Raw genomic sequence first — 27,786 nt, 5'->3', positions numbered from 1 at the left:
TGATTTGTACCATCTGAATTGGTCTTGGCTCAGAAGATGGAAAATTGACTCTCTAGTGCTACCTATAGATGGCAGAATTTTTTTTTTAAATGCAGTGTTCCCCACAGAGCATTGTTTGTGAGACTCTGGATACAAGCTAGATCCCTTCAAGCACCAATACTCACAATATGTAATATATATATATATATATATATATTATATATATATATATATATATATATATCATTGATCATACATTATAACTAGAGACATTGCTGGTCAGATAATAGACCTGGCTTTTCTTTGTTTCCTTCAGATCAGTGTGTCCCCCTATACATGTAACAGCTTACGAAACCACAGGTTGGCTGACGCTGCTATAGATCTTGATTATAGAAAATATGAAATTTCTGTTTGCCTGTAGGGGGAGCTCACTACACACAACGTATACATACAATCTCAAACCATAAGTCTTCAGTCAGTTCCATTCGTGGAGAATGCGGACAATCAGAATTTTCTTCTATCATCAGGATAAGAGTCAGGGCTCAGTATTGGGGGGGGGGGGGGGAGGGCTAAACAACTCTAAAGATATAATCTAAATTTAAAAGTGACAAGTAAGTCATATGACTTAGTCATGTGGCCAAAACGTAACTCTATCATCCTGCTAAACCATTATATCCAAATCCTTCACAGTTCAATGTGTCTCTGTCACTTAAAAAATAAAAACTTTTGACACGTGAAAAGTTTTTCTCATCGTGGTGTGAGGTTAGAACGAGCAGGGAGAGAAGTGCTGAGACGAGTGCTTCTCCCTGCACAACCACAGACTTGGTCACATGATGCAGAGCTAGGAGAAAACACCCAGACCTATCAAAACTGACAGGTCCCTACAACTTTTTTTTTTTAAAGTGACAGTGCCCATTTAACCCATGACACCCCGAACTCCATCTCTTTCTGTGATATATCTGTTCTACTGGCGTGCTATATAATAACTACAGTGACTAAAGAAAATTATACAAAGATAACAATCAGCCCCTCTAATATTTGTTCTGTGCTATAAACTGTGCTTCAGCCCCATAACAGTCATTCTTTCTCTTCCCGGAAAAGATGAGGGGCTCATAGGTCGTCACCCAGCTTTTCCAGACCCCTGAATGGCACTATACAGGGTGGTCCAAAAGTAGGTGGACAGTATGTGTATCAGGGTTGGTCATGTGTAATTCAGGGGCCTGGAAAAGCTGGGTCACCACCTGTATATCCCCCTAGTGACTCTACTTTTCCACGTAATATGCAATGGACACGTCTGTCTCGTTGCATATCTGGAGATGTAGGGTGATTGGAGATTACTTATAGCGACTAAACACATGAAAACAACTATAAAAAAGAGAGAAATGTTGGAATATAATTATATTCAAGTAAAATGGTGAAATGTGATCGGCGCGTTTCGGGCGATCAGTCTGTAACATCTTCCATTCCGGCTATAGCGGAGTCTTTGGTTCCAGTGTAGGCACTGTGATACTGGAGTTATTGGCACCTGGATTGTATAAGGTTCTCATCTATAATAAGCGGCAGCGTGTAACAGAGACAGATGTCAGCCTTGTCATCTATACAGGTCCAAGAAGTAGCCAAGCATCAGCTGCCATTTACTGTCAGTGCAGTCCACGCATCAGGACGAGGGATCGGAGCCGTATCCTTACACCTGCTGCGACCACAGAAACCGCTCACAACGCTCCAGCATCGACTGAATCAGAGCTCTGAAAAGAGACACCGCACTTGTTATCAGTACAGGAAGAACCTACAGAGCATGTGCTATATATATGTTCACCACTAGATGTCACCGCTGTCCATGTAATGGTCGAAACAGGCCACAATCACTGCAGGATGAGGAGTCATAGAATTATAGTAGTTATATCGCTGTATATAGAGAGCAGTATTATAGTAGTTATATTCCTGTATATAGGGAGCAGTATTATAGTAGTTATATCCCTGTATATAGGGGGCAGTATTATAGTAGTTATATTCCTGTATATAGGAGCAGTATTATAGCAGTTATATCCTTGTATATAGGAGCAGTATTATAGTAGTATATCCCTGTATATAGGGGGCAGTATTATAGTAGTTATATTCCTGTATATAGGAGCAGTATTATAGTAGTTATATTCCTGTATATAGGAGCAGTTTTACAGTAGTTATATTCCTGTATATAGGAGCAGTATTATAGTAGTTATATTCCTGTATATAGGGGGCAGTATTATAGTAGTTATATCCCTGTATATAGGGAGCAGTATTATAGTAGTTATATCCCTGTATAGAGGAGCAGTATTATAGTAGTTATATCCCTGTATAGAGGAGCAGTATTATAGTAGTTATATCCCTGTATATAGGGGGCAGTATTATAGTAGTTATATCCCTGTATATAGGAGCAGTATTATAGTAGTTATATTCCTGTATATAGGACCAGTATTATAGTAGTTATATTCCTGTATATAGGAGCAGTATTATAGTAGTATATTCCTGTATATAGGGAGCAGTATTATAGTAGTTATATTCCTGTATATAGGAGCAGTATTATAGTAGTTATATTCCTGTATATAGGAGCAGTATTATAGTAGTTATATTCCTGTATATAGGAGCAGTATTATAGTAGTTATATTCCTGTATATAGGAGCAGTATTATAGTAGTTATATTCCTGTATATAGGAGCAGTATTATAGTAGTTATTGGCGTGGTGAGAGTTCCGGCCGGCACTAACTGTAAGGTACACCCGAAATAGGAAGCCCGGGACAAGAGTCTAGAGCAAACAAACTGTATCCGAACCACGGAACGGCGGTGCAGAGGCAAATAAAGCAGGGTATATAATTCAGGGTCAAGAAACAGAGTCTCGCACTCACCGGACTGAAGCTGCAAGTGGTTTATTTCCGATACATCAGAATCAGCATGGCAGGGAGAGGGGAGATGGCAAAGCAGGTGTGTTCAGCAGGGAGGAGATTGGCACTGCAATGGGCACGCCGGTCTCCTGTACGTATGCCAATCTCTTTCTGGCACAATTGGAAATGGATTTAGTTCTTGCTCCATGCAATCCCTACATCACCAGTATCGTTTCTTTCCACCGTTATGTGGACGATATTTTTGTTGTTTGGAAAGGCACTAAGGAGGAATTTCAGGATTTTGTTTCTTTTCTTAATGATCATAACTCACGTAATATGTTTTTCACACAATGTTTTGGTGGTAATACGCTTGAGTTTCTTGACGTTTTAGTTGAAGCTTCACCCCATGGTTTGAATACCACTGTTTTCCGCAAGAAGACTGCTGGAAATTCATTATTACATTTTAGTAGTTCCCATCCACCGCAGACCAAAAGATCAATACCCTTTAGCCAAATGTTGCGGTTAAAACGCATTAATAGTACTGAAGCAGGTTTTCAGCAGCAAGCTGCCAGTCTTAAAGCCCGCTTACTAAATAGAGGTTATCCCGCCCACCTCCTAGAGGAGGCACATGCCAGAGCCAATACCCTCTCTAGAACCTCACTCTTGTCTGCTAATTCCTACAGACAGTCTAAAAAGTCCTTTGACCCTAGCAACAAAAGATTCACTTTTGCGTTGCAGAACAGCAATCAGAATGATATGGTGACCAGCATCATAAAAAGACATTGGTTCTTATTGCAGCATGACAGTGACTTGAAGGATGTGGTTGATCGTAAGCCCCTGATCACTTTCAAAAAAAGTACCACTAGGAGCTGGCTGGATCGCAACTTGCCGGAAGGCAACAAGCGGTGTGGCACTTGTTATTACTGCCCCCAAATGTTGAACAAAGCATATGTCAACCTTGGGGGCAGAGAATGCTATGTCCGTGACTTTATAACCTGTAGAACGACCCATGTCGTGTATGCCATCCTCTGCCTGTGCGGCAGGTACTATGTTGGGAAAACAAAACGTCCTTTGTGGACACGCTTTAAAGAACATCAGTACTCTGTCCGCACGGGAAAGGGGGTCCCCAGGTTAATTGACCATATACGCACTGTCCATGCTAGTGGCACTAAGTCACTACGGTTCATAGGTTTGGAACGAGTAGATCCCCCCAGCAATGGGGAAGACAGATTAAAGCTCCTCCTCAAGCGGGAAACCCGATGGATTCTACGCTTAGACGCTACGGGGCCAAGTGGCCTCAACGAGAGGAACGACCTGAATACTCTGCTGTAACTGTTTTCCGAGTTGACCTGTTATTGTTTTTTATTTTGTTTTTTGTAATAACTTTATTGATTGTTTTTCAACAACTTTATTGTTAACCGCATTGTTACATAAGCACCTCCCCTGCACGTACACAGCGTTCCTAGCCCGACGAAGCGCCACTGAAGGCGTGAAACATTTGTTGCTCCTGCTGAACACACCTGCTTTGCCATCTCCCCTCTCCCTGCCATGCTGATTCTGATGTATCGGAAATAAACCACTTGCAGCTTCAGTCCGGTGAGTGAGACACTCTGTTTCTTGACCCTGAATTATAGTAGTTATATTCTTGAACATAGGGGGCGATATTATAGTACTTCATCCATATGACATTATACCTCTGTCTTTTCTCGGCCACCTTCATGACATCACTGATCTTGCGGTATCTATCAGAGAATCCCTCCGTCACTCCCCAGTCCTGTAGGTATGGTAGCGCACGATCCGGACCAATAACTTTTGCTAAGAGAAGCGCCACATTCTCTACGGTGATGCAGTTCGTCCAATCAGAATATCCGGCATTTGAGGCCTCTCCATTTACGGCACTGTGGTGCTGCTGATGGTTTTGCGCTAAGTGCACTATATACTTCCATTCCTCCATTGTCTCTGGTAATAAACCTAACCAGATATAAGTAAAAGACGACGCCATTTAACATTATATAAATAAAATATAAATGATGAGATAAAAAGCAACAACAATGACATAAATTAACAAGCCCAAAGTAATTAAACGCCCACAAAATGAGGGGGAGGAGCCTCAAGAAAGGGGCGTGGCATAAATATATTGATTTACTTACCATTTTTCTCATCTATTAGCTGCATGTCATCCAGATGGACAATGTTAGTCAGGGCTTCAAGCCGTTTATCCAGCTGCAAACAAAGTGTGATATATCCCGGCCAATACCTAGTATATAAGCAGAGTAACGTTACATGAACATACTAGTACTATATATTATACTATATATTCTATTCAGCTTCTTACCCAGACATTTTACAGATCTCCAGCATTTTCTTCTTGGTAGCAAAGTCAGATGGCAGCTGAATTAATAGTGCTATGAGCTGCCCGTACCCCCACGTGAACAGGTGTGACCGCGGCCTGGGGACAAGGGTCATAGGGCATATGATTACTTATAGTGGCTGTGCAACACCACATACACAGGATATAATGCATAATATTAGATGCCATTTCCTGAAAGGATTAGGTGCTTGCCTAATTGGATATTGCTGTGCTACTGGAAGTGAGGAAAAAGGATTTCCTCCTTTATTGGCAAAATATGGAAAATGGGTTTCAAGGGAGAAATTCCCTCTTCTTCGGGAACTGAGGAACAGGGAATTCCTCCCTCAAAGCGCATATTTGCCAACAGTCCCGTTTTAAATACAGATGAACAGACAAGACGATGCTGAAGGGGGTACTGGTATGATGAAGGGACAGGAGGAGGATGAAGGGGGAAGTAGTATGCTGATGGAGGGGCAGGAGGATGAGAGAGGTAGTAATAGGATGATGGAGGGGCAGGAGGATGAGAGGGGTAGGAGTATGATGATGGAAGGGCAGGTGGATGAAGGGAGTAGTAGTATGATGATGGAGGGGGAAGGAGGATAAGAGGGGTAGAACTATGATGATGGAAAGGCAGGAGGATGAAGGGTGTAGTAGTATGATGATGGAGGGACAGGAGAATGATGAAGAGGTAGCAATATGATGATAGAGGGGCAAGAGGATGAAGGGGGTAGTAGTATGATGATGGAGGAGCGGTAGGATGAAGGGGGTAGTAGTATGATGATATAATGCTGCTATCTCTGAGTGTCAGTCTGCTCAGTGGGGTGTGTAATATACTGGGGATCTGACACTGGGGTGTGTAATATACTGGGGACCCGATACTGGGGTGTGTAATGCTCCTTTTGTGTAGTTCTGACTGTAAAGTCTAACTGGAAAATTTTGAACCCACACCCCTGATAGGCCACACCCCACTGAGACCACACCCATAATAAGCTACACCCCTTTTAAGGTTAAAGTGTCCCTGGTAAAAAAAAAATTCAGATGTTGACAACTATGAAAGCGTATTGTCCATATTTTGCAAATAAAGAATACAACGGGTTTTGAAGGATGAATTCCTTCTTCCTCAGTTCCTCTCTCTAAGCATGTTGTCCATACTTATTAATTTTATTAGAGTGTTCCATGTTTGTTTGTTACTATGCCCCACCATATTCACTCAGCATTGCACCAGACGTCTGCATTGATGAACATTGAGGATCCCATCTGGACTTCAGTCATCATGGATTATTCTCTATGCCCGCTTTGGTGTCCACAGCACGACCAAAGGAGGTAAGCATACACCAGGACCTGCCAGCAACCTCCTGGAGTGTCACCTAGCTTTTCTCTACATTTTGAGTTTCTAGTTGCACAGGAGTCCCCGATACTGAAGGAACCCCAAAACATCATTCTACTAGAGGACTATAGCTAAATGTGACTGCTGTGTGGTCCGGGTGCCAGGTACAAAGTATAACGTATATCTGGTACCATGAAAGAGGTACATATGGCACCAGGATGGTAATGTTGGCAGCTTGGCAGGAATTTGCATACATGACATCTAGTACAGGGTACATATGGTGACAAATAGTAGACATAGTACCTGGCAAGAAAAAGGAGCAATACCAAACAAGAGTAAAATAAACTGGACGTCTTGGGTAATAACACAACAGAGAATACAAGCTCATATAGTGCCGAACAGGAGCATAGCCCACCTGGAAGCCATGCGTGAGTGGTAAGGCCGGCATAGAAATACATATATGATGCCAGCACAAAACGAAAGACATAAATGAGACTAAAACTTGTCACCTTGGGTTTCCATCAGGGTCTATGGTGTTGCTGGGGTGAGGAGCATCATGGGAAACCGCCAGAAGCAGCCAGTCCAGCTTTAGAGACTCCGGCTGAACGAGGGACTGTAGTAGAGATGATCTACGATGCCAGGATAGAGTGAGTGAGGACACTGTAAGTAGTAAGGCCTTAAAGGGACACTCCAGGCAAAACTGATAATGTTATGCCTAGTGCACGGCCCAAGGGGGTGGAGCATGAAGTTAAAACACAACCAATGAGAAGCTGTGAGTCATGCCCCGCCCCTCAGGACCTGTACATACTGTGTAACACAGGATCAGTTTTTCCTCGTGTGTCCCTTTTTTTTTAAGAAATTTCGCTTTCCCACCTTTGCTCCTCAGGCTTTGACTTAATCAGATTATCCAGATAGGCTAAAAAGTGTCCTGGATTGTCCTTACAGAGCCGTACGATGTCCGAGGGCAAGACCGACGGGTAAAACTTGATGAACGCTCTCGCCGCCGCTTCTCCGAACTTTTCATAAACCCTGAAAGGAGCAAAATGAAAGATGCTGGGGTAACGGCAACTGAATGTGTGTCTATATAATATAATGTGTAAAGTCCCATCCACATCACGTTTCATGGGCTCTGATGCCTGCATATGTTCAGTAAGGTAAGCTGACATATACTGTGGTGTAGCCGCTGCACGGCCATAGACTTAATGGTGACTCTGTCTGGTCTGTTTTAGGAGGACACATAGGGGGAGATTTACCAAACCTTGGTACATTAGTAGTGGTCGAGCAGTTACCATAGCAACCTGTCAAATTCAGCTTTCATTTTTAAAAATGGCCGTCGTTGGTCGTTTGACTGGTTGCTATGGTGACTGTTCCTCTGCACAAGATTCAGTAAATCTCCCCATAGACTTTCTGAGGCTACCCTGATGCTTGCGGCGATAGATCTGTGAAACATGGTGTGAATACAATTCAGAAGTGTGTAATATACCTGGATACATGCGCCAGTAGCAGAGGGCTGTCCCAAGGCTCCATATTGTTCAGTGCTTGTACGGCACGCACCAGGTCACCATTCTCTATGGCCTGGGCCTCCGCTCCTGACTTGGTCAGCTCTAAAAACAAGAAGGTTTATAAAAATCCTTATAAATACTGACAATATGGAAGAACCTGTACAGGACTGTGCATCACAGAGAAGTAGCCTACTGTATGGCAGAGAGGACTTTCTGTCCCCTATAGCGGTGGTCACCCAGGGAGGAAGTCATGTGGTTGCTAGGAAACTTGACCAGCCATATCGATGAATGCCTGTAATAAATCTAATAGAAGTAAGCTATATTGGAAGTATGCGTAGAGTAGGGTACACCATAGGACAAAAACCAAGATGGCGACCTGATGTGAAACCTAATTGTTCTGGGCCATCAAAGGCCTTGTCCTAGTATGAGCAATTAATTTTAATGGGCCTCAGATGACAGATGAGTCTTTAGGCACCATTGCCCAGGTTCTACACCCATATAGGTGCCTCCTTTTGGTGTTGGTTGTTGCCACCATAAAGTCTCTCTTGTAAGACAACATTGTGGCCCTTGTGAGGAGAAGCTTCAAACTTTTCATGTTTGTTTCCTACGGCCAAATGGAAAAGGGGCCCCTACACTCTTTAAGGGCCCTAAAGTAACTTGCAAAAATACTTCACTACAGGTTTGCAACCCTTATAAGTGAGTTGTATACACCTCCCTGTGGCCACTAAAGGATCTCGAAGATCCAACAAACATCTTTCATGTCGGAACAAAAGATTTTTTGGAATTTTTTCCATAATAATAATGTAATGATTACTATATATTAAAACCCGGTGTGGATCCGTCACCTTTCAGTCCCTCCATGTAGGTGCTCCAGGCCCTGGGGGAATCTTCATAGTTTAGCACAAGACAACGTTTTAATCTCTTAAGGTCAAGAAGGAAGAAAAACTTCTGTATAAAGTGAGTGGTGCGGGCGTCCTCATCTGAAGGAGCCTCAGTGCTGAACAGTCTGAACTCCAGGCACATCATGGCGAGGTGAGACAGGTCCCTGTGCAAAGACTCTTCTAGGAGGAAAGGAGCTTCAGCTTGGAAGCCCACATGGTCCTCAGACTTTAGGTGTACCCTGGTCTCCTCCTCCAGGCTCTCGTGATTATCTGTGGTGTTCACACTGAGGTCACTTTCTTCTCCAGATGACTGTAAGGTTTCCTCACAAGACTCTGGTGGGCACTGGGTGGGATGATCCTGGGGCCACAGCGATCTTTCAAGGTGCCCAAACCAAACGCCTAAGATCTTCTTCATAGCTTCAATGTCAAACAGAACCTGAGGATCCTGGATTCTATGCCTAGGAATAAAATAAAGAAAAAAAAGTCACAAGAAACTCACAAATGGCTCCTATAGTGCAGAAGTATGAAGCACAAGTTCATACTTCCATCTGGATGACAAGCGGGGTGCAGGGGACTTCGGGGTTCAGACGTGCGGGGGTGCTAACTCTAGAAAGCAAACAGTCTATGCACATCCAGATAAAAGAGAAAATGAGAGTGCACCCACTCAAAAACATTTTATTGTAGTCTCTGGATATAATCCATTAAAAAACACTGGGCACCTTGAAAGTCGGCACCTACGTGACAGCTGTTTCATGCAATCAAAGCACTTCCTCTGACGTCAGAGAAATACTGTTGATTGCACAAAACAGCTGTCACGCACACTGAAGGTGCCGACGCTCAAGCCACCGAGTGTTTTTATGGATTATATCCAGAGACTACCATAAAAGACGTTTTTATGGGTGGGTGCACTCCCATTTTCCCTTTTTTATCTGGATATAAGTTCATACTTTTTACTTACAGGGTCTCCAAGGTTGCAGATTTCAGTTCTCCTAGTAGGATTTCTTCTTCAGAGGGCGCAGGAGGCTGCAGATGATCCACCCTGTAAAACAGCAAGGTGTATAATATTTTTTTTTTATATATATTTTATAAATTAAGACTACACCCCCACCACCACCACCACCACTACCCTCCTCTATTGTAATGGACTCACTCAGTCCTCTCCTCCTCTGGCTGGGTCACACCATTGGCAGTCACTTCCAAGGGTCGCTCTTCTTCTGCGGTGGGTTCCTGCTTTCTCCTAATTTCTGGGCTCATATGGAGGGTCCCAATTTTTTCAGTGGTTTTCCGAACAAAACTTGAAACACTGGAACCAAAATATTTGGGGAAAAGATGCAAGTTATGAGGAAAAACTATAAAAACTATGTGAAAAAAAAAATTAGATATATCCCATGTAAAATTTCTATTCCTTTCTCCACATATCTGCATGTGCCCATTCCCATAGAGTATATAAGGTTCCTACCCAGAATAAAGTACAAATGCCATTGCTGTAATGATAAATGGGCACATCCAGTGGTAGAAACTGGTACTGCAACTCCCCCCCCTTAGGCTGGGTTCACACTACGTTTTTGCAATCCGTTTTTTTAATCCATTTAAAAAAAAATAAAAAAAAATGGATGAAAAAAAAATTGATGCATTTGTGTGCATCCATTTTAATCCGTTTTTCCATTGACTTCCATTATAAAAAACTGATCCATTTTTTTAATGGATACAAAAACGTAGTCAACCTCATTTGTGTCAGTTAAAAAACAGGATCTTTTTTTTTTATAATGGAAATCACTGGAAAAACGGATCAAAATGAATGCATACAAACGCATCCGTTTTTTCATCGTTCTTTGCAAAAAAAAAAAAAAACAGATTGCAATAACGCAGTGTAAACCCAGCCTTATTCATTTGTCCAATATTTCCTGTTGTGTGTGAACAATAACCATCACAAGATTAACCCCTTCATTACCTTTCTTTCACGGCTTGAAGTGACACGCGGGGTGATGTGGAGCGGAATGGCAATGAGATGTTAAATGGTAGGAGGGGCTCGGCCCGATCACTCTCCATGTTCACAGATGCATGAGAAACGGTGTCTGATGAGCAGGACATGCATGATAAAACACAGGCCAAAATAAGTTAAATAACAGAAATATGAGCGGGAGTTCCTTGTGAGGTGCTTCTCCTGGACTCGTCCAAATAACAGGTAGTGAGAGTTGTACTCCATCACATACCATCTATATGTATAGCTCCAGTCACATCCAGCATCTTAACCTTGTATAATCTATACGTTAAATAATTTACCCAATTCTGCCTGGTCTTCATCCGGATGTACAGAAAGTTCCCTCAGCCTCTCGTCTTCCGATAACGTCTGACTGTGCAGCGATCCGGAGTCCTCATCAGACTGACTGTTCCTGCGACTGATCACCCGATAGATCCCACAATCCAACACATTGAAACTCTCCTGTAAAGCAAAGAATCATCATAGATCAATTGCTCATAGAGCTTTACTAAAAATCTGCTAATGCTTTGGGTATATAAAGGCCTATGTGTCTCCATAGTAACAGACTACAAACAATCCTTGTGTAGTCTGACCCTGTAGTCATATGTTACTCTGCTCATCCTGCCTCCTCTTCTCAAGAAAAGAGATAGGAGAGTGTAACACATGACTGCCGGATCTGACTACACAGGGCTCGTTTGTAGTCTGTAGCTATGGAGACGCATAGGATTTGTATATGAACCAGGAATATTTGCTGTGAGGCTTCGAGGGATGGTAACTCAATTCTTACATGAGATGAGATGCTGCTTCTTCGGCTGCTGCAAGCAGAGTCCATGGGCTCCACTCTGGAGAGAATGTCCTCCAACTGATCGATCAGGTCTTGCTGGATCACCAAATCTAACTGAGCCTTTAAGTATTCCAGCTTATCTATAGGTAATGCCTTCCGGGCCTGGAAGATAGAACATTTCAGAGGGTTACGCGCCACTTACTCATCCTCATCGTAGTAATGGAGGTCACTGCTCACTCACCTTGCTGGTAATGATGGCGTTCTGGAATATATGGCAGACTCTGGCCGCCAGACCCCACAGGTTCCGTTTGATCAGTCGTTCCACGCATCTGTCCACAGGAAGCAGGGAGAGGTGGGAGATCTTCCCGTCCATGTGGAGGCAGAAGAGTTCATTCTTGTATACACAAACATCCTGGATACCTGCACAGGCAAAAAACTTTGGTTACAACCGATTTGGCCATCAACTCTCTCGTCCCTCTATCACTCAATGGCACACCAGGCTAGTGATGCATTAGTCTTGGCATAGAACTCATAATCCAATCATAATCCAATTTGTAATTTACTTCTATTTAAAAAATCTAAGGCCTTCCAGGACTTACCAGCTGCTGTATGTGCTGCAGGAAGTGGTGCATTTTGACACAGTGCTCTCTGCTGCCACCTCTGTCCATGTCAGGAACTGTCCAGAGCAGAAGAGGTTTTCTGTGGGTATTTGCTACTGACATGGACAGAGGTGGCAGCAGAGAGCACCGTGTTAGATGGGGAGATCACACCACTTCCTGCAGAACATACAGCAGCTGATAACTACTGGAAGACTGGAGATTTTTTTTAATTGAAGTAAATTACAAATCTTTTGCACTTTCTGGCACCAGTTGATTGGAAAATTTTTTGGGGGTAAACTACCCCTTTAAGGGCCAGAACTAAGTAATGGTCTTTGTTCAGGTGTCAGAACTAAGTTTTTAGCTTTGTTCAGGGGTCGGAACTTAGCTTGTGTCTGTGTTCGAATCAGAATCCTTGGAGATCCAGTTGACAGGTCAGGCGGCCATGTTGTCATCTTGGCCGCCATTGCGTGCCCAGAAATAACCAAGAAAAATCCAGGTATAAAACAAATAATTTCTATACGCGGAGACTCAGAAATCACCTTTTATTTGACTCCACAGAAGAACCTGGACGTTCTGGGGGATGAACACGTAAATCCCGCGCTCCGTCCACGTCAGGACGCTGTGATCGCTGCAGTGAAGGAGACGACAGAACGTTAATTCTGCTTCATTATAATCTGATCCAAAGGATGTAACTCCCTTGTCTCATGTCTCACCTGACATACAGGAGCTTGGCAAATGCTAAAGACTGTGGAGGACCAGGGGAGGAGTCATACTGAGGGTCCGACCTGTAGGAAAAGGGACAAGACATGGAAATCACCCATGTGAGAACAGCGCCCCCATACACCGTAGTGGCATAGCCAAAGAACACAATTCAGGCTGCTAAGGGGAAGCTGGCTGCATAGAGCAGGCAGCATGGATACAGGTGGGTGGTGTACCCCTGGTGTGATGTTATATTGGAGGATCGGCCGGTCACTTGCTAGGTGTTTTAGTGTGACACCACTCCGGTGGTGGTTGGCTGAGATACAGCCGGACCTTGGTATGTTGTCACGTGATGCCAGTGCCTGGTGGGCACACAGGGGTGATGGCATGCTTGCTTTTATTTTATAAGGCCGGTTGTACCTTTTTACCCTGTGGTCAGTGTCCTGCCAGGTTGCCACCGGGTCCCTTGGGGTTATGTCACGGATGGCCAGAGTGGTGTAATGACCCTCCTGGATGATAGGACCTGCCACCCACAGGTCCCAAGGTTGCGGTGTGTGTACTGTGTCGGTGGTGGTGAATAATCACAGAGTCTTGGAATAAAGTTGAGTTAGTTCACTACTTGTAAATGTGCAGCAGGTAATACAGAAGTGACAGTATAAGGTTTGTTTAGATAAAGTCTCAGAAACACACTTGACAAAGTTCCAATAAACACTTGATAATAGGACGACCAGATCTGTAGGATATAGTCGTGTTGGTTGAGTTGTGCCGAGTAATACAAGAAGTAGAGTAGCAGAGAGGAGGATGCCATGAGAAGAAAAAGAAGAAAACCTGTGCCCGTATATTGACCTTTGACTTTAGTCTTCACACCACCTTATGCCCACTAGACTCGGCTGAACCTTCCTAATGGGTGACACAGGCCCCAGACCTTGTTACCTGGGATAAGCTGAGTGCTGAGGGTTCCCTTGCTGACACACGCGCTGTGAGATAGAGTTCTGCAACTTTGCTCTGTCCGGATCAGTTCCTGGCTCTGTGGCTCTGTTATTGATACGGTCCTGCACTGTGACTTCTCCTTGTCCACGGCATGGGTTGAGGTTATCTCTGGCTAGTCCTCTCTTAAGGAGTTTAACATTGCATAGTGCTACTTGTAAAGAAGCTGGTGACACTGTGCTATCTTGCGTCCTTCCCATGCGGGGTACTGGCTAAGACTGACTTTGGGGTATCAGATAGGATCACTGTGGAGAGCTATCTGGCTTGTGTACTTCCTCCCCAACATCCAGAAGGAAAGACTGTATGCTCCTCCCATGTGACTTACTTCCTCCCCAGCGTGTAAGGTGCGCTGCGAGTGGGTGAAAGAGTGCAACAGAAGAAGAAAGGAGGGAAATGATGAGAGAAGAAAACAGGAATCCTACTGGTCTACAGATTCTGGTGACACATAAAAACAATAACCCTTTGCGATCCTTCAGCTGTGAAGCTTCCATATACACATCCATAATACAGCAACATCTAACTTTTAGTACCACTTTCATCACAATAATAATACAATAAGTACAGACTTAAGGGTGTATATAACTGTAACACCCCTAGTGGGACACCACACGTGCAGTAAGCTTCCCCCAGTAATACTGCAGTTTCTTACCGTGTGTTAATGATAGGCAGCGGCGGTGCAGACAGGAGCTGCTTGAACTGGTGAGTACTTTGCACTTCCCCCTCGAAGTTCACCTCCCACATCCTGGATCCGGGCCGGGCGCAGTATATGAGCGGCTGCTGAGCCCCCAAACTCCGTCCTCCAGGGAAGAAGCAGGCCCCGTATTCTCCATCTCTTTCCTTGTTTCCAATTTTCCAGAATTTCTCCCTAGATGACATGTAACAAGTCACCAACTACATCAATGTCCTCACATATACACAGCACCATCCATAGGGGGCGCCCTGTGTTGTATTGATATTGGTAAATCATCTCACCTCTCCGTGTCACACAGATAGGAGCGAGTCAGGGAGGAGATGAGCAGACGGCCGTCCGTGTAATCCAGCTGCACCACCCGAGAGTCAACACTGGTGATGATCTGAACAGGGAACATCACAAAGGCGGCAGCAGCCTGGGCAGGAAAGAGGTAAAGTAACATTAAAGGGGTACTCAGAAAGCTACACAGATTTGTAATTAACTTCTTCAGTTTTCCAGTACTTATCAGCTGCTGTATGTCCGGCAGGAAGTGGTGTATTCACTCCAGTCTGACGCAGTGCTCTCTGCTGCCACCTCTGTCCATGTCAGGAACTGTCCAGAGCAGGAGAGGTTTTCTATGGGGATTTGCTGCTGCTCTGGACAGTTCCTGACATGGACAGAGGTGGCAGCAGAGAGCACTGTGTCAGACTGGAGAGAATACAACACTTCCTGCAGGACATACAGCAGCTGATAAGTACTGGAAGACTGGAGATTATTAAATAGAAGTAAATTACAAATCTATATAACTTTCTGACACCAGCTGATTTGAAAGAAAAAAAAATGCCAGAGTACCCCTTTAAAATTAGCATTAAAAAAGTCATCCAAGAAGAGAGCAGAAGAACTACAATGGAGACTGTACTCACCTTTCCTTGCTTTGAAGAGTTTAATTTGATGGCGGACACTTTGCCCACATGGTCCCCGACAAAGACCCGCAATACCGCAGAGTCCCAGCAGAGGGCGGTCACCTTGCGCCCCCTGTGCTCAGAAGACACGTAGATCCTTTCTGGTTTGCCGCGACGTTCCTGGTTTAGTTCCCAGACCACCACGATCCCCTGACTGCAGGAAGAGTCAAGGGGGCGGGGCAATGAGACATGGAGCCCTTAAAGGGACACCCCACCCAATGTATCTATCTATCTAAGCAGTCCATGACCTGACTGTATAAGTTGTGTAACATCCAGGCCACAGGTTATTCTAAGCATCATTATCGCAGGGGAAACCCGTCGGGACTATGTCAGGGAGTTTCCAGATCTGTATGGATAATGCTGAGTCATAGAATAATGAAAAGTTTTGTAACTTTCTATCAGACTTCATGTTCCAATTTCTCACTGTTCTCCTGGTCTCAGTTTGCTGTCAGTGAACGGAAACATCTAGATGTGCAAATTCTGTGGGGGTTCAAGGGGTCTTCAGTTCTTTCTTGTACTGGGATGTGATAGCAATGTCCTTACCTGGTTGCAACAGCCACAAAGTCATCATCATGGGGGCAGCAGACGACCCTGGAGATGGCACCTTCCTGCAACCACAAAAAAGTATAGAAAATACGTCCATATAAGGGGTTGTCCCGGGTTAGAAAAACAGAAACAGCGCCACCCCTGTGCTCAGTTAGTACGAGGTATTGCAGCTCAGTTCCATTAAAGTGAATGAAAATGAGTTGTAATACCACATACAACCTGATGACAGGGGTGGCGCTGTTCATAGAAGGAAGCAGTTATGTCTTACTTTGGATAACTCCTTTAAAGACTCAGAAACCCCACCTACCTTGTGGGTAAGGAAAAGCCTCTGTTTCCAGCCGTCCCTCTGGATGAGGTGCAGACCTCCCCCCGAGCTTCCAAGGGCCAGCCATCTCCTGGACACGGCCAGACACGTACACTGCAGACACAAGCAATGGAGCTAGAAAACTGGCCTTTTGCTAAGATTTCTGCATGCTGTCAGTGAATGGGAACAGCGTGAGATAAAGACAGCAATAACAGCAGTGTAAAGCATGGTGTTGAGAGAGACAACAAGCAGAGATGGTGAGAAAATGAAGCACTAAAAAAAACAACAGGTGAAATTGCTATTTCTAATGCCCGCTTTTGTGAATTTTATGGGGGGGGGGAAAGGAATACCTTTAATCTGCTGGAATCTAAGCGCAGCGCTGACAGTAAAGGGTCAAGGGAGTCAAATTCTGCCAGGACATGGCTGGAGGCTTCAGGCACAGCGGCACTCATGGAGGAAGGACTGAGGCAAACTGCACATCACATTCCCTGAAATAGAGTACATGCATCACGCTCCCTGGAATAAGAGTACATGCATCACGCTCCCTGGAATAAGAGTACATGCATCACGCTCCCTGGAATAAGAGTACATGCATCACGCTCCCTGGAATAAGAGTACATGCATCACGCTCCCTGGAATAAGAGTACATGCATCACGCTCCCTGGAATAAGAGTACATGCATCACGCTCCCTGGAATAAGAGTACATGCATCACGCTCCCTGGAATAAGAGTACATGCATCACGCTCCCTGGAATAAGAGTACATGCATCACGCTCCCTGGAATAAGAGTACATGCATCACGCTCCCTGGAATAAGAGTACATGCATCACGCTCCCTGGAATAAGAGTACATGCATCACGCTCCCTGGAATAAGAGTACATGCATCACGCTCCCTGGAATAAGAGTACATGCATCACGCTCCCTGGAATAAGAGTACATGCATCACATTGCCTGGAATAAGAGTACATGCATCACATTGCCTGGAATAAGAGTACATGCATCACGCTCCATGGAATAAGAGTACATGCATCACGCTCCCTGAAATAAGAGTACATGCATCACACTCCCTGAAATAAGAGTACATGCATCACGCTCCCTGGAATAAGAGTACATGCATCACGCTCCCTGGAATAAGAGTACATGCATCACGCTCCCTGGAATAAGTGTAAATTCGTCACATTGCAGTACCACTTGTAACCACAAGATGTCGCTTGGATCCAAAAGTGATTGATTGTAAACTACTCTAGATCAGAATTAGGAGATTTTAAACAGAAAAATCAATCTAGTCTGCTCTATTAGTATTTTCGTTCTTATTATCATGTCATTACATTGACTTATAGGGCCACTTAATATGGTGGATTTCCTACAAGAGCCCCCCCCCCCCAGCCTATCCAATTGTTCCCTGATGTTTTATGCCTGACACCCTCCACCAGCCGTCTTCGTGACTGTTCTATTTTATCAATATCCTAATGTAGGTGAGGTCTCCCGAACTGGACACAGTACTCCAGATGTGGCCTCACCAGAGCTCTATACAGCGGGATCACAATCTCCTCTTCCTACTGGTTATACCTCTAGCTATACACCCCAGTATACCAATATATATATATACACAGCCCAGTATACACAATAAATGCAGTTTCCCATACTGTAGAATATCTGGTACTATGCACAATGATATCATATGTGACATGTACCTTTCAGAGGTAACTTTCCGTCCCCTCCCAGAATGTCCCTATGTAACCAGCCGCCACTTCCCCAGGATTATGAAATCTATAATGACTCCAGAAGAGGAAGAGAACAATAGAGAGAAACGGCCACTCCAGGTTATGAAATATTTTTTTCATGACTTCTCTGCTGCGGGGGATGTGAGGGAGAAGAGCTAATCAGGCAACTTCAGCCACATTAATGTACATTACTGTCACATTAATGTAAGAACCGCCCCCCCTCCTATGGCTGGAAAATCCCTTCAAATGTTACATCAAATCCCATTGGCGTTAACAGCGGTGCAGCTTTTCTGTCTCCCATCATTGGTCTCCAGGGATCCGGATGAGGGACAGCAGATCGGAGCTGATCTTACAGTAATACTTATGTTCCCGGCTATTTCCTGCTCAGTATTGATCACATTTCAGAGCCTCGTCCTCCGCTGAAGGTCATTACAGCGATGATGGAAGGAGGACGGGATGTGGCGCAGCTGATCTCATCATCATACATAATGTTATATGGTATACAGACACAGAGAGACAAGATTAGGGGTCACGTTTAATTTTTCTTATTTATTACTATTATTTATTATTACTGTTAAAATATTTAATATTATGAGTGTTAAAATTTAACAGAAATCCTAATAATAATAATAATAATAATGATAAATATTATTATTACACTGCGGGGATAAGAATCTGCCCCCCCCTTCTGCAAAGCCAGAAGCATCATGGGAAATGTAGGCAGAATAATAATAATAATAATAATAATAATAATAATAATAATTATTAATTTAGCAAATAATTAGTATTTTATTATTAGCTAAATTATTATTATTATTATTATTATTATTATTATTGTTATTATTAACAAATAATATTAATAATAAAAATAATAAATGTTATTATTTGCTAATAATAATATTATTAATATTATTATTATTATTATTATTATTATTAATAATAATAATAATAATAATAATATTATGTTGCCTACATTTCCCATGATGCCTCTGGCTTTGAAGAAGGGAGGACATCATCCCCGCAGTGTAATAATAATACTACTACTACGTACTTAGGTATTAGAATAGGCCGCACCTCTCACTCATTATACAGGCTCAATTACCCTCCCCTCTTCCTAAAGATTATTAAAGGACAACTCCCACGAAAAAATTTTTTAGCTTATTTAACACACATTACAAAGTTATATAACTTTGTAATGTGGTTAAATACCCGGTCTGGCCCCCTTCCCCCACTTTCGGACCCCCGACCCCCCCGCCCGGAAGTTAAAGAATATATACATTACCTATTACGATCGTCACGGTCCTCTTCTCCCGGGCGGCATCTGGTGACGACGACGTCAGAGCCGGGGGGCGGTCCGGGTCTTCTTCCTCCTCGGCGTCTTCATAGAGAGTGAATGGGACGGAAAAGGCTGCTGGCGCACATGCGCACCAGCAGCCTTTTCATTGGCTGGAGCGCATCACATGGCTTCCAGCTTGCTCAGCCCTGATTGGCTGAGGTTGCTGGAAGCCATGTGATACGCTCCAGCCAATGAAAAGGCTGCCGGTGCGCAAGCGCACTGGCAGCCTTTTCCATCCCCAGGACCCGGAAGTCAGAGACATCGCTGGACGGCGGTGACGGTGAGGCGGACAGCGGGCGAATGGAGTGGCGATCCTCACCGGAGGGATGGTGAGTATGGTGTCTGTGTTTTTTTTTGGGGGGGGGGGGGGGGGGGAGGGGGGTCCCGCGGGAGTTGTCCTTTAAAGAGTTAGAAAAATGGAAGGATCTCCCACTTTCACTCACAGGTCGTGCGCATCTTATCAAAATGATAAGTTTGACGCGGTTACTATATCCTTTGCAGACTCTCCGACTGTTGGTTAAGCATGTTGACGTATGCCGCCTTCAATCAGCCTTCACACGTTTCCTGTGGAGGGGCAAACGCCCAAGGATCGCATATGATAAATTGTGTTCCTCTAAACCCTAGGGAGGTCTGAACTTGCCCAATATCAGGCTCTATAACCTGGCATCCCTGCTCCGCCACACAAGGGACTGGATCCATGGGACCAGCCATTTTTCGAACCATCAGCTGGAAACAGACTTAGTCTCCCCATGGGCACTGCCCACACTATTGCATATGAAAATCAAAGACCTGCTAGCCATCTTAAATCCCATGTAATACTCAGGGACACCATGGCGGCCTGGAAGGCAGCAAGGAAAATGTTTAAGCTCCCATTTTGCCTTTCCAGATATCTTCCGTTATCGGGTAATCCAACCTTTAAAGGTGATATTCCAGTTCAGATTGAATCTGTGTGGCGGAGTAGGGGGATAAGGGATGTGGACCAGCTCTTGTAACCGGGAGGAGGAGACTTACTCCCTTGGGACCAATTCAAGACGACATTCCGATTGCCAGTAGGCCACTTCATTTACTATAATCAACTGATATCGTTTTTGGGAGGCTTGGTTTCTAATTTTGCTAAAACTGAGGTAGCCGGTAATTTCGAGTCTTTGGCGGGTATATATCTAGCCTTAAAGACCTATTACCTAGCATCACTGCTCCAGACTATGTTTAGCCATTGGGAGTCCTCCCTGCGGGCGGAGGATCTCTCGCTTAAACTGTCAAAAGGAATACAGTATGTTAGGGCAGCAATGGTCAATGAAGTGTGGAGGGAAATGCACATGAAAATGCTCCATAAAGCCATTTATGCATTCCAGTTTTCGTATAAGGAAGCCCCTGTGCATTACCCGAGAGCCTGCCCCAAGTGCTCTCTGGCTAAAGCAGACCTGCTCCACTGTATGTGGTCGTGTCCTTCAGTACAACAACTGTGGAAGGAGTCTTTGCAACTGATCGACAAAGTCTGGTCGATTCAAATACCATTCCAACCTATTGGCTGCTTATTTCACTACGTAACTAGAATGTCTGGAGAGGATTCTCAAGACCTAGTGGCAGTCAAAGGTTCCCTTTAAGTGTCATATATTGGCCTGGCTGACTTTCTTTGTCTTTGTCTCTGTGTGTGTGTGTTTTTTTTTTTTTTTGTTTTGTTTTTCTGGTGTGTTTGTTGTATGGTCTGCGTGATGTGCGTCTGGTGTGGATCCATTGGCCACAAGTTGAGGTATTGTAAACTGTCCCATGGTTGGTTGGGGACGTAGTTCTAGTTCTGAGTTATGGTTTTTTGGTTTTTTTTTTCTTTAATGCTTTTCTATGAAACAAAGGTTCATGTATGCATCTAAGTCCGGTGAGGTCTTCGTGAGACACCACTGGGAAAGGACGGTCATGGTAACCGCAGTTGAAAAATTATTCCCCTCTCCGCACACCGGTGCGAATAACTGACTCTGTATATGAGAGCGTCTCCCTTTGTACCTGTGTTATCCACATGTACAATACTCTGTTGTTTTTCTCTTCTGTATGGCAAGGCCTGTCGTCTATTCAAAAATCTTAAAAAATTATTGTTTTAAAAAAATAAATAAAATACTACTACTAATAATAATATTGGATTAGATTTTCTTGATGTATCAGAATGTACAGACTATTGATTGCTGGAGCGTATTCGCCACTAGCCGCCCCTCCCCCTGACCACAGGGTTACTTTATCCCCGCCAGGAGAGGAGATGGTTAATGCAAGTCATGAGATTCCTCTTTCCGGCAGCTGCAGACCATGAATGGGGGAAGATGAGCGGAGATCTGTCCGGCCCCAGGACACTCACTCACATTTACCGGCCAGGAGACTCTTCCAAACTGTTACAGAACTACAAATCCCAGCATGCTAAGAGTTCTGCTACAGCTGGAAAACATCATTGTCTTAGGGTCCATTTACACAAAAAGATTATCTGACAGATTATCTGCCAAAGATTTGAAGCCAAAGCCAGAAACAGACTATAAAACAGAGATCAGGTCATAAAGGAAAGACTGAGATTTCTCCTCTTTTCAAATCCATCCCTGGCTTTGGCTTCAAATCTTTGGCAGATAATCTTTCTGTGTAAATGGACCCTAAGGGTACAAACACACACACCGTATACGCAGCAGATTTGATGCTGTGTTCAGTTATTTAGATCTAATCTGCTGCGTATTTGCTGCGTATCGCAGCAGTAAATACGCAGCGTATACGGTGTGTGTGTTTGTACCCTTAGACCTCAGCTAGCTGACAGCTACCAGCACCAGCATCCCCTGCAGCCAGAGCTTGTCTGCAGAGCTTGCACTCTAATGCTGAGTTTACAGGGAACGATTATCGTTCGAATTTGCACAATAACGATCGAATTTGAACGATAATTGTATGTGAAAACGCAGCAAACGATCAAACAACGAGCGAGAAATATGCGGAAAAATTCGCATATCGTTCCGTGCAAACAGTCGTTCCCCGATTTAACCTATGTGCAAAATAGGCTTCAGCGATCGCAAAACGATTTTTCCGTACAATATATTGTTCTGTCTAAACGCTGATTGTTAAAAAAAAAAATAGTTACTGCGAAATCGTTCGTCGTACGATAGGGCGAATTATCGCTCCGTATAAACGCTGCATAAGGCTATGTTCATACTATGTAAAAACAACGGCCGTCATTGCACAACAATGGCTGTAATGAAATATGGCCGTTGTTTTTACAAAGTGTGAACATAGCCTAAAGCTTCCTCTCAATTCTCCCTCAGAGAGCTACTTTGCAGCTGCTGTGTGCCCTGCAGAAAGTGATGTATTCTTTACAGTCTTCTAGTACTTATCAGCTGCTTTATGTCCTGCAGGAAGTGGTGTATTCTCTCCAGTCTGACACAGCGCACTCTGCTGCCACCTCTGTCCATGTCAGGAACTGTCCAGAGCAACAGCAAATCCCCATAGAAAACCTCTGCTGCTCTGGGCAGTTCCTGACATGGACAGAGGTGGCAGCAGAGTGCGCTGTGTCAGACTGGAGAGAATACACCACTTCCTGCAGGACATACAGCAGCTGATAACTAAGTACTGGAAGACTGGAGATTTTTAAATAGAAGTAATTACTAAACTGACTTTCTGAAACCAGTTGATTTGAAAGAAATATGATTTTTCACTGGATAATCCCTTTAAGCTTCTCTCATACATATGCACCCTCAGCTTAGACAGTGTGTAGGCTCTTGAAGGTGTACTGCCAGCTTTGCCAGTCCTCATCGGCCATCTGGCCAGTACAGATCCGGCTACAAGGGGACGAAAAGCTGCAGCACAATGTTGGTTCCAATCGTTGTCCCTCTGCACCTGTATGGAGGGGTATGGAGCTGCGGCTGTTGGATGTATACATATACCCAGGACTGTATATTACAGTCCCCACACTCTACAAATACAAGCCCACACTGCATCAATTTATGTTGTATGCAAAGGTTAGAGATTTTCCTTTAAATTTAACTTTCTTTCAACAACAGCGCCACCCTTGTCCTCAGTTTGTATGCGGTACTGCAGCTCAGTTCCATTGAAGTCAATGAAGCCAAGTTGTAATACCACATGCAACCTGCTATTTTTAGGAAATCCTGGATAACCCGCTTTATTATTATTTTTATACACGGCGGTCATTGCACTGACCGATACAGAAAGAGTCACACATGGTTTTGCCCTCATTGGTGACGATATCACATGATACGTATATCCAATAGTCACCATAGTGTGGCGGTCGCACAACTACAACCCAGTTAGTGGTGAATACAGAAAAGCGGCGGATCAGGAGAAGTTTTCCTGCCTATAATTATATATAACTATAAACAATATAAAAAAAGCAACAAATCGTCCACAGAAGATGGCTACTGGCTGGATACAATGTATTTATCACACACACGACGTATCACAATGTATCACTCACACACCACCAGTGTATCACAATCTATCACACACACTCACACACACACCACCAGTGTATCACAATGTATCTATCATACACCGCCCATGTATTTATCCCACACAACGTATCACAATGTATCACACACACACACATCACCAGTGTATCACAATCTATCACACACACCGCCCATGTATTTATCCCACACAACGTATCACACACACCCCACCAGTGTATCCCAATGTATCACCCCCCCGCCAGTGTATCCCACCCCTCCGCCAGTGTATCCCAATGTATCTATCACACACACCCCGCCAGTGTATCACAAAGTATCACACACCCCCGCCAGTGTATCACAATGTATCTAACACACACCGCCAGTGTATCACAAAGTATCACACCCCCCCGCCAGTGTATCACAATGTATCTATCAGACACCAGTGTATCACAATGTATCTATCAGACACCAGTGTATCACAATGTATCTCACACACACACACACACACCGCCAGTGTATCACAATGTATCTATCAGACACCAGTGTATCACAATGTATCACACACACACACACCGCCAGTGTATCACAATGTATCTATCAGACACCAGTGTATCACAATGTATCACACACACACACACACACACACACACACACACCGCCAGTGTATCACAATGTATCCATCACACACCAGTGTATCACAATGTATCTAACACACACACCACCAGTGTATCACAATGTATCACACACCCCCGCCAGTGTATCACAATGTATCTATCACACACCAGTGTATCACAATGTATCACACCCCCCCGCCAGTGTATCACAATGTATCACACCCCCCGCCAGTGTATCACAATGTATCACACACCCCCGCCAGTGTATCACAATGTATCCATCACACCAGTGTATCACAATTACACACCCCCGCCAGTGTATCACAATGTATCACACACCCCCGCCAGTGTATCACAATGTATCACACACCCAGCCAGTGTATCACAATGTATCTAACACACAGCCAGTGTATCACAATGTATCACACACCCCTGCCAGTGTATCACAATGTATCCATCACACACCAGTGTATCACACACACACACACACACACCACCAGTGTATCACAATGTATCACACACCCCCGCCAGTGTATCACAATGTATCCATCACACACCAGTGTATCACACACACACACACACCCCCGCCAGTGTATCACAATGTATCTAACACACACCACCAGTGTATCCCAATGTATCTATAACCCACAATGTACCGCAATGTATCTAACCCCCAGGTAGAATGTATGACATGACTCCCATCCTCCTCACCAGCCCCCGTCGCCCGCAGAGCTGACACTCCAGCACAGCCCGGCACTTACTATCAGGCTTCTTCCTGGAAGTAAAGTGTTGTGCGGGCTACAATCTGATCAGATGGGAGAGTTGTTCTGAGGAGGGAGGATGAGCCGGCCGTGCTGATTGGTCAGTCCCGTCAGCCTCTGCTGTGTGGAGAGCTGTGATTGGCTGAGTGTTCAGAGGGGGCGTGTCCCTGTGCTGGTCTCACTGCTGTGTCACATGCCTCTCATTAGAGAACAGCCAGGAATGTGCAGCGCACTGGATAACTGCTTAAAGGGCTTCTCCACTATGGACAAGAAGGATCTCCTGACTATAAACTCATCACATAGGGGGAGGCTTATCAAATATGGTGTAAAGTAGAATGGTCTCAGTTGCCCCTAGCAACCAATCAGATTCCACCTTTCATTCCTCACAGACTCTTTGGAAAACCCATAGAAAACCTCTCCTGCTCTGGACAGTTTTCTGACATGGACAGAGGTGGCAGCAGAGAGCACTGTGTCAGACTGGAGAGAATACACCACTTCCTGCAGGACATACAGCAACTGATAAGTACTGGAAGACTGGAGGTTTTTTTAAAGAAGTAATTTACAAATCTGTAGAACTTTCTGACACCAGTTGATTTGAACACAAGTTGAGTTTATTTGAACATCTCCCTCATTCTCTGTGATATGACTAGGAGGATTGGTGGGGTCTGACCTCTACGACCCTCATCATCCCTCCGAACAAAGGAGCCGCAGCAATTATTTAGTGCTGCATGCTTTTCCTAGAATTGTCCGGGGGTCCCAGAGCTTATCCACCACCAATAGTAATATGATGGGGGTCCTGGTGTCTGGAGATGGGAGGACCCCCTCATACATCACCTCTCTATGATAGTAATATGATGGGGGTCCTGGGGTCTGGAGATGGGAGGACCCCCTCATACATCACCTCTCTATGATAGTAATAGGATGGGAGGACCCCCTCATACATCACCTCTCTATGATAGTAATAGGATGGGGGTCCTGGTGTCTGGAGATGGAAGGACCCCCTCATACATCACCTATGATAGTAATAGGATGGGAGGACCCCCTCATACATCACCTCTCTATGATAGTAGTATGTTGGGGGTCCTGGGGTCTGGAGGACCCCCTCATACATCACCTCTCTATGATAGTAGTATGTTGGGAGGACCCCCTCATACATCACCTATGATAGTAATATGATGGGAGGACCCCCTCATACATCACCTCTCTATGATAGTAATAGGATGGGGGTCCTGGGGTCTGGAGATGGGAGGACCCCCTTATACATCACCTCTCTATGATAGTAATAGGATGGGAGGACCCCCTCATACATCACCTCTCTATGATAGTAATAGGATGGGAGGACCCCCTCATACATCACCTCTCTATGATAGTAGTATGTTGGGGGTCCTGGGGTCTGGAGGACCCCCTCATACATCACCTCTCTATGATAGTAGTATGTTGGGAGGACCCCCTCATACATCACCTATGATAGTAATATGATGGGAGGACCCCCTCATACATCACCTCTCTATGATAGTAATAGGATGGGGGTCCTGGGGTCTGGAGATGGGAGGACCCCCTCATACATCACCTCTCTATGATAGTAGTATGTTGGGAGGACCCCCTCATACATCACCTCTCTATGATAGTAATAGGATGGGAGGACCCCCTCATACATCACCTCTCTATGACAGTAATGTGATGGCGGTCCATGTTATATAGCTGAATCTGGTTGTTTCTGGAAACCAATGGAGATCCAAGGAACAGCTGCCAAAATGTGGACAATCTGCCTTGTGTGAACAGCCCCTCAGGCCGGCAGCAGATGGCAGTAATATAGAAGTATGACTGTGCTAGTTCTTGTTGATCATTTGGCAATGACCCTTAAAGGGGTTATCCAGCGCTACAAAAACATGGCCACTTTCCCCCTCTCTTGTCTCCAGATTGGGTAGAGTTTCAAAATCAGTTCCATTGAAGTAAATGGAGCTTAATTTCAAACCGCACCTGAACTAAATACAAGAGAGGGGGAAAAGTGGCCATGTTTTTGTAGCGCTGGATAACCCCTTTAAAGATTTCATGTTTTATCCTTGCACAATGCGTTAAGTTGTATAAATTTCTAATAACGTTTCCTTTTCTCACATACACCTCTCTCTTCTTGCTGTCAGTGAATGGAGAGATGCTATACAGAGGCTGAAACTCCAGATCCAGTTCTGTTCAGTCACCCAGTGTAAATATACCAGGGATGGGGAACCTCCAGCTGTTGCAGAACTACATTTCCCATCATGCCTGGACAGCCAAAGCTTTAGCTGTACAGGCATTTTTGGAATTGTAGTTCTGCAACACCAGTAAGATGAGACCAAGATATATACATTACAGCTTGGGCTCCCTCTAGTGGACGCTCCAAGGAATCAGCATTTTTATTTTTTTAATTCGGCCTATCCAGGTGATTTGGAGGTCTGGGTCATAAAAAAAAAAAAAAAGGATCTGATCAAAATAAAAGACATAATAAATCCATGCATCAAGTAAAA

General features: G+C 44.4%; 1 protein-coding gene across 1 annotated transcript; it reads right to left on the bottom strand.

The window, feature by feature from the left end:
* Positions 1 to 130: 130 nt before the first annotated feature.
* HPS5 (HPS5 biogenesis of lysosomal organelles complex 2 subunit 2) lies at positions 131 to 25,364 on the bottom strand. Its single transcript, XM_069965123.1, has 23 exons — positions 25,283 to 25,364; positions 16,780 to 16,917; positions 16,433 to 16,543; positions 16,123 to 16,187; positions 15,541 to 15,733; positions 14,920 to 15,053; positions 14,597 to 14,812; positions 12,975 to 13,046; positions 12,801 to 12,889; positions 11,904 to 12,082; positions 11,666 to 11,824; positions 11,181 to 11,340; positions 10,849 to 10,972; positions 10,048 to 10,200; positions 9,856 to 9,936; positions 8,862 to 9,355; positions 7,998 to 8,118; positions 7,388 to 7,543; positions 7,024 to 7,143; positions 5,173 to 5,286; positions 4,988 to 5,094; positions 4,532 to 4,808; positions 131 to 1,724 (listed from the first exon to the last, which is right to left on the bottom strand). Exons 2-23 carry the CDS (start codon positions 16,879 to 16,881, stop codon positions 1,664 to 1,666), a joined length of 3,288 nt encoding a protein of 1,095 aa, XP_069821224.1. The 5' UTR covers positions 16,882 to 16,917; positions 25,283 to 25,364; the 3' UTR covers positions 131 to 1,663.
* Between the last annotated feature and the right edge of the window lie 2,422 nt (positions 25,365 to 27,786).

Source organism: Dendropsophus ebraccatus, chromosome 4 (assembly GCF_027789765.1).
Source record: "Dendropsophus ebraccatus isolate aDenEbr1 chromosome 4, aDenEbr1.pat, whole genome shotgun sequence".
Classification (NCBI taxonomy): Eukaryota; Metazoa; Chordata; class Amphibia; order Anura; family Hylidae; genus Dendropsophus; species Dendropsophus ebraccatus.
This window is presented reverse-complemented; position numbering and strand designations above follow the sequence as displayed.

Excerpts from the sequence above, each read along its gene's own strand:
- HPS5 (XM_069965123.1), bottom strand. The coding sequence starts at position 16,881 with ATGAGTGCCGCTGTGCCTGAAGCCTCCAGCCATGTCCTGGCAGAATTT. Across the intron at positions 10,201-10,848 it reads CTTCAAGCCGTGAAAGAAAG|TGTTTCAAGTTTTGTTCGGA; the intron begins GTAATGAAGGGG and ends TTTTGGTTCCAG. Across the intron at positions 9,937-10,047 it reads CCAGAGGAGGAGAGGACTGA|GGTGGATCATCTGCAGCCTC; the intron begins GTGAGTCCATTA and ends GCTGTTTTACAG.